The sequence below is a fragment of the Chanos chanos genome, chromosome 16 (assembly GCF_902362185.1).
Source record: "Chanos chanos chromosome 16, fChaCha1.1, whole genome shotgun sequence".
Classification (NCBI taxonomy): domain Eukaryota; kingdom Metazoa; phylum Chordata; class Actinopteri; order Gonorynchiformes; family Chanidae; genus Chanos; species Chanos chanos.
Window position 1 is genome coordinate 463,744 of NC_044510.1, and position 6,257 is coordinate 470,000.

The 6,257-nt window shown below is 48.9% G+C and overlaps 1 protein-coding gene across 2 annotated transcripts in view; it reads right to left on the reverse strand.

Moving 5' to 3' along the window:
• Window positions 1-381: 381 nt before the first annotated feature.
• Window positions 382-6,257, reverse strand: part of jade2 (jade family PHD finger 2) — a 63,835-nt gene continuing 57,959 nt past the window's right edge. The window contains exons 11-13 of one of the 2 annotated variants that reach the window (XM_030793559.1): window positions 903-1,243; window positions 715-818; window positions 382-657 (exon numbers count right to left, since the gene is read on the reverse strand). In XM_030793559.1, coding sequence (XP_030649419.1) covers window positions 387-657; window positions 715-818; window positions 903-1,243 — 716 coding nt within the window. In that variant the 3' untranslated portion in view covers window positions 382-386. Of the gene's footprint in view, window positions 1,244-6,257 lie in introns of both variants that reach the window. The other variant, XM_030793558.1, reaches the window with a different exon arrangement.

Sequence of the window (6,257 nt, forward strand, 5' to 3'; positions counted from 1 at the left end):
CCCCCCCCCCCCCCCAAAAAACCAAAAACCTTTTGTTGAAGTTCAATTCTACAGTCTAACATAGAGCTTATGTTGTTTTCACAATTCTTATGGTTATGGTTGTTTATATGTCACCAACTGACTTCAGCTACCTTGAAACAAGAACACTGTTAAATAGCAGATCGACTGATTTGACTATATATTACACAGATCTGATTCTAGAAAGCATTCTGAAGATTTGAACATACTGTTTTCATAGGTATATACCAGACAAAGAACCAAGAGAGAGAGGACTGCAAACTGCAACAATCTCAGAAACTGTATTTTTTTTCCTGCTCAAGTGTTTCTCTTTTTCTGTTTTTCTGTTTTTTTTTTTTTCATTTTTCATTTTTTGAAGATTTGCAGTTTTAGGAGGCTAGCACACTCTGCCGCACCAATTCCTTGTTCCCAGCATGCAGCTGGGGCAAGCGGAGCCTGCGATTGGTGGGGCGTGAGTCCGAGTCGCTCTGCTCTGCGTCAGAGAAGTATCCGTCAGTCTCAGTGTCCAGCAGCAGCCCTGCCTCCTTCCCAGGGGTCTCACGGGCCGTCGTTTCCGCCGCCTCCTTCCCCTCGCTCTTGAAGCGCGACTTGCCCTGTCTGGAGAGTCGCAGGGGTAGGGCCGGCCGCTGAGGCCTCTCGCTCTCTGTTTCGGCCGCCGCGTCGGGGCTGCAGGGCTCCGACGTCACTCTGGAGAACGCCTGGCTGTCCCACGGCCCTCGCTCCTCCGAGATGTGGCAGGAGTTCATTTTGGAGATGGGGGGCTGGGGAGCATCGGGGGGGTTGGCTCGGCCGCTCCTCGTCTGGCCGTGCGGGTGGTGGTGATGGTGGTGCGAGGTTTTGGAGGAGCGAAGCCTGTCGCCCCGTTGGCCCCTGTGGGGTCCCACCTTCTCTGTCTGGCCCTTGCCTTTGACGGAGGAGGCAGTGGTCGCGGCGATGGTGCCCGGGATGGAGGGGCTGGTCTTGTGCCCGCGGCCTCGCGGCTTGCCCCTGGGTTTGCGACCCAGCTGAGGCGTCTTCCAGGTGGACTTCATGGAGTGGTCCATCATGAGGCTGAGGAGGTTCTCCTCTCCCTGTAGGAGCTGGTCTGAGAGGAGGCTGGCTGTCTTCTCATGGGGTTCTCCTGCCAACGACCATTTGCTGAGCATGTTATCAGCTGTGATGTGGACTGACTGGGCCAGCCAGCTGTCAAACAGAGACCCATCCAGAGGGAAGGACTTGGAGAAACCTGGGAAGAAGACAAAGCACTGAGATGAGAGAGGAACACAAACCACAACACACAAAATGCATTAAACACACAGCACAAAATCTGATCATGAATGGACTCCTGCCATGACTACGCCTCATAAACCAAAACTTCAGTATGTTTGAAGTGGAGGAACTGGTCATTCAACTTCTGTCAGGTCAGTGGACTTGAATCAAGTTTGGTAAAAGTCCTCTGTTTCAGAGAGCTGAAGGCACATACTCTGAGTGCAGTTTGTCTGTTTTAGCCATTAAGGTCTTTCTCCGTGAAATTCAGTTGAGTGGACAACTGCGTGTAACCCCAGGATATATATCTGTCTATTCCAAAAGCCCGATAACGATACAGCAGAAAAAAAATCCCAGGAACAGCCCTCGGCATCAAGGCGAATTCGGCTGGAGAACACATGACTGGATGGTGTCAGACCATCAGACATGGAGGTCATGGGTGAAGCTAGCATGTCTTGCTGAGTCACCTCCACTTGCAGTGTACTCCTCAGAGAGAAGCTGTGTGCTCCCGGGAGCCTGTGCTCCTCTGACGCATTCAGAGAGAAGCTGTGTGCTCCTGGGAGCCTGTGCTCCTCTGACGCATTCAGAGAGAAGCTGTGTGCTCCTGGGAGCCTGTGCTCCTCTGACACATTCAGAGAGAAGCTGCGTGCTCCTGGGAGCCTGTGCTCCTCTGACACATTCAGAGAGAAGCTGTGTGCTCCTGGGAGCCTGTGCTCCTCTGACGCATTCAGAGAGAAGCTGTGTGCTCCTGGGAGCCTGTGCTCCTCTGACGCATTCAGAGAGACCGCCAGTGCTGGAATCCCTCACCAACACATCTGACAGCGGGCTGCAGCGTGTCAGTTCACATGCATGTCTTTAACACAGACGAGCTAACCAACACCACAGCCCCTCTGATTCTCCCCCAGGACCTCGGCTAGTTATCTTGGGTTGGCAAAGTCAAAACTATCATGGCAATGCCATCACAGCCCATGGGTGCATTAGTCCTGTGTCAAACACAGACCCAACAAGGTCAGAGAGAGTACAGCCCTGTGCAGCCATTAGCAGAGAATGTTAATCCACTGTGGACTACAGAACGCAGAGCGGAACTCCAGGGCCTCTGTCTGGGGTCTGAAGCAGCACCTGCTGAGTCAGGGACAGGTGAGGATTGTTGTCAAAAGTGTTATAAATAGAGTTATAAATAGAGTTATAAATAGAGTTATAAATAGCCCCCTCCCTCTGTGCAAATCTGTATCACCCCCTTAACCTGTTCACTACTTAGCCAGATGTCAGAGACAGGCACACTGTCATATCAACACATAAACACCCTCACTCCTACGCATGCCTGTCCCTCACTCCTACGCATGCCTGTCCCTCACTCCTACGCATGCCTGTCCCTCACTCCTACGCATGCCTGTCTCTCACTCCTACGCATGCCTGTCCCTCACTCCTACGCATGCCTGTCCCTCACTCCTACGCATGCCTGTCTCTCACTCCTACGCATGCCTGTCTCTCACTCCTACACATGCCTGTCTCTCACCAGCGCTGCCAGGACACTGCCAACACTGCGCCAGCAGCCTCTTCACAAAGCTCTTTCCATGACGCACTACAGCCCTGCCAGAGACTCTGTGTGTGTGTGTGTGAAAGACAGATCCAGCCATGCAGGTGTGCGGACAGAGAGAGAGAGAGAGGGAGAAAGGCAGAGAGAGAGCGAGAGAGAGCAGTGTGTTCTTGTCCTGTGGTCTGGAGGGTAAGGAATGTGCTGTTTGGTGGGCAGCCAATCTTTTGTTTGTGCAGGCCCCAGCACCAGCCAGAGGTCTGTTCTCAGGTGTAAACCATCACCTTGGCATCCCTGCTAAACAAAAAAAAAAAAAAGGGAGGGGGAGTGCCAGAAAGACAGAAAGAAGAAAAAGAGAGGGAGTGCCAGAAAGACAGAGAGGGAGAGGGAGAGGGAGAAAGACAGAAAGAAGAAAAAGAGAGGGGCAAAGGAGGCTCCCTGACGTCTGACAGACAGAGAGGGGAGGGAAAGAGAGGAGAGGTAGAGAAAAATAAAAGGACAGACAGAGAGACCCTGTATGTCTGTGAGAGAGAGACAATGAAGAAATTCAGGAACCAAACTACGTCAAGAAGAGCTCACCAGTCTTCACTTTGTTTAATATGAGGGATTTCCTGCAGGCTGTACCTCATCCTTCAGTATCATTCGCTTCTGAACTCAGAGAACAAACGGAGCCGAGTTCATGGAGTCTCAGATAAACTGAGCAGGGCCAGACAGAACCAGGCAGGACCAGAGAGAAAGACCTTGAGACAGCCAGATATATCTCAGGGATTCCACAATGATTTTTTCTGCCGGTCCGGAGTCCGCAAAGAATTTATGTTACTGGACAAATCTGAAACTTACCAGTCACGTTTCAATAACAGTCTGTGTCACTACCACAAATATAATGTCCACCCAGGTTGATGAAAGAATGACAACGACCTCAAAAGAGTTTGAGTATTTAATGACCAGTAACAATTGAGCAAAACCTCAACATTAGCCACTAAAATTTAGGCTGTTATGAAACATCTGTAACCTGTAACATCTGTAGCCTCTTTTAAAAAAGACTAGGCCTACACGGCATCAAATGTAGCCTATAGGCTACCAGGTAACATTGTGTTTTCTCCTTTTTTTTTTTCATTGCAGGAAAAAAGTCCTCTGCTTCCAACTCGAAATTACACGTGTCCAATAGAGATGTGGCGTGCGTGAAAGATTCGTTCATTTTGAGCTAATCTTTTGTATGACTCAGGAGGAACGAGTCCAAGTTCATTTTTTTCTCTAGGCTGCGCATGCGCGTCAATCAGGCTCATCTTCATTCATAAACGGGTCTTTTGGGTCCTGAGTCTCTCGTTCACTTGTCACATGGCCGCCGCTCAGGCTCCGTGTAGGAACGCCCGGGGTCTTTCGTTCATTATTCACGTGGTTACAGCGGTAACATGACCAATGCAATTATCAGTTGTGAGGACAGCCATCTAACATTAGCTGGATAGCTAACGTTAGCTATGTAGCTATTGAATGGACATTTAATTTGCCTTTCCGTTGGAACAAGTTCATACACTACGGGTCTTCAATGATCAGTCATTTCAACTGAATAATTCAGCAGGCTATGGTCCAAAGGTTGCTTAAGAGCTTAACAAAAGTGATCTAGTGTATTATACTTTACCAAGTGAAGCAAACCATGTTGCTCTTAGTGTTTGAGAATCACTCAGATGACAGCTGCAGTGCCACACTAGTTCCATTGAATGAAATGAACGAACAACTTGAAGAAAGATTTGTTCGTTTTACTGAATGAGATTCAAAGATCTGAATCAGGAAAAAGATCTGAACTTCCCATCACTAGCGTCCAATGTGTCTTTGCAGCTTGCAATGCGCATAAGCCGTGTCACTCTCTCCTCCTCCAGACGACTTCGCAACGCTGTCTTAGTTCAATTCTGCAGAGAGAAGCCCCTCTCTGCTGACAGGCTTGACAGAACACAGGCAATATTAGCCAGTGTAGCCCAGTCAGGGTACAGCTCGCTGAACTCATAAATAAGCACTTTGCAAGTAGTTGCAAAAGTTAAACTCCCATAACGGTGGAGCACCATTATCGCTGCCACTACATCTTGTCGTGCGCGCTTGGCATCAATGAGAGCCGCTGATTCCGTCATCACTTCTTGGACAAAGTTAAACTTTAAATGTCCTGTTCAGGGATAGCCTTCATTATAACTACAGTTTGTATGTTCATTCTTACCGGACATTTTGACCAAAAAGTTTTTAATTTATTGTTGTTTTTTTTTTTAACCAGGCAAAAACCGTTAATTACCAGCTAACGGAAAACCTGATCTATATATATAGTTGTAATACATTGTAATAATTATGATACCCACTATCACAGGTAAACGGGAATGAAAATGTCCTCCCTACAAACAAATCAGACATTAACACATGCCCTGCAATCCAGTTTTTGTTTAATCATAGTGACACTCAAATCATACTGGAACGGTTTACGTTAGAACTCCAGACGTTCTCTGTCCAGGCCTGTAAATTCCCTCCCTTTATAACCTGAAGGGGTCACAGGAGTGACATTCACTAAAGTGTAAAAACATAAAGGTCTCCTCTGATGCTGAGGGGATGGACTTGTTTTTTTACTGCAGCATCAGGGTTAGAGTGTGATGTGTGGTAGTGATGTGAGTGGTTAGTGTGTGATGTGTGGTAGTGATGTGAGGGGTTAGTGTGTGATGTGTGGGGTTAGTGTGTGATGTGTGGTAGTGATGTGAGGGGTTAGTGTGTGATGTGTGGGGTTAGTGTGTGATGTGTGGTAGTGATGTGTGGGGTCAGTGTGTGATGTGTGGGGTCAGTGTGTGGTGTGTGGGCTTAGTGTGTGATGTGTGGGGTTAGTGTGTGATGTGTGGGGTTAGTGTGTGGTGTGTGGGGTTAGTGTGTGGTGTGTGGGGTCAGTGTGTGGTGTGTGGGGTTAGTGTGGTGTATGGGGTTAGTGTGGTGTGCGGTAGTGATGTGTGGGGTTAGTGTGTGATGTGTGGGGTTAGTGTGGTGTGTGGGGTTAGTGTGGTGTGTGGTAGTGATGTGTGGGGTCAGTGTGTGGTGTGTGCGGTCAGTGTGTGGTTTGTGCGGTTAGTGTGTGATGTGTGGTGGTGATGTGTGGGGTTAGTGTGTGGTGTGTGGGGTTAGTGTGTGATGTGTGGGGTTAGTGTGTGATGTGTGGGGTCAGTGTGTGATGTGTGGGGTCAGTGTGTGATGTGTGGGGTCAGTGTGTGATGTGTGGTGGTGATGTGTGGGGTTAGTGTGTGGTGTGTGGGGTTAGTGTGGTGTGTGGTAGTGATGTGTGGGGTTAGTGTGATGTGTGGGGTTAGTGTGGTGTGTGGGGTTAGTGTGGTGTGTGGTAGTGATGTGTGGGGTCAGTGTGTGGTGTGTGCGGTCAGTGTGTGGTTTGTGCGGTTAGTGTGTGATGTGTGGTGGTGATGTGTGGGGTTAGTGTGTGGTGTGT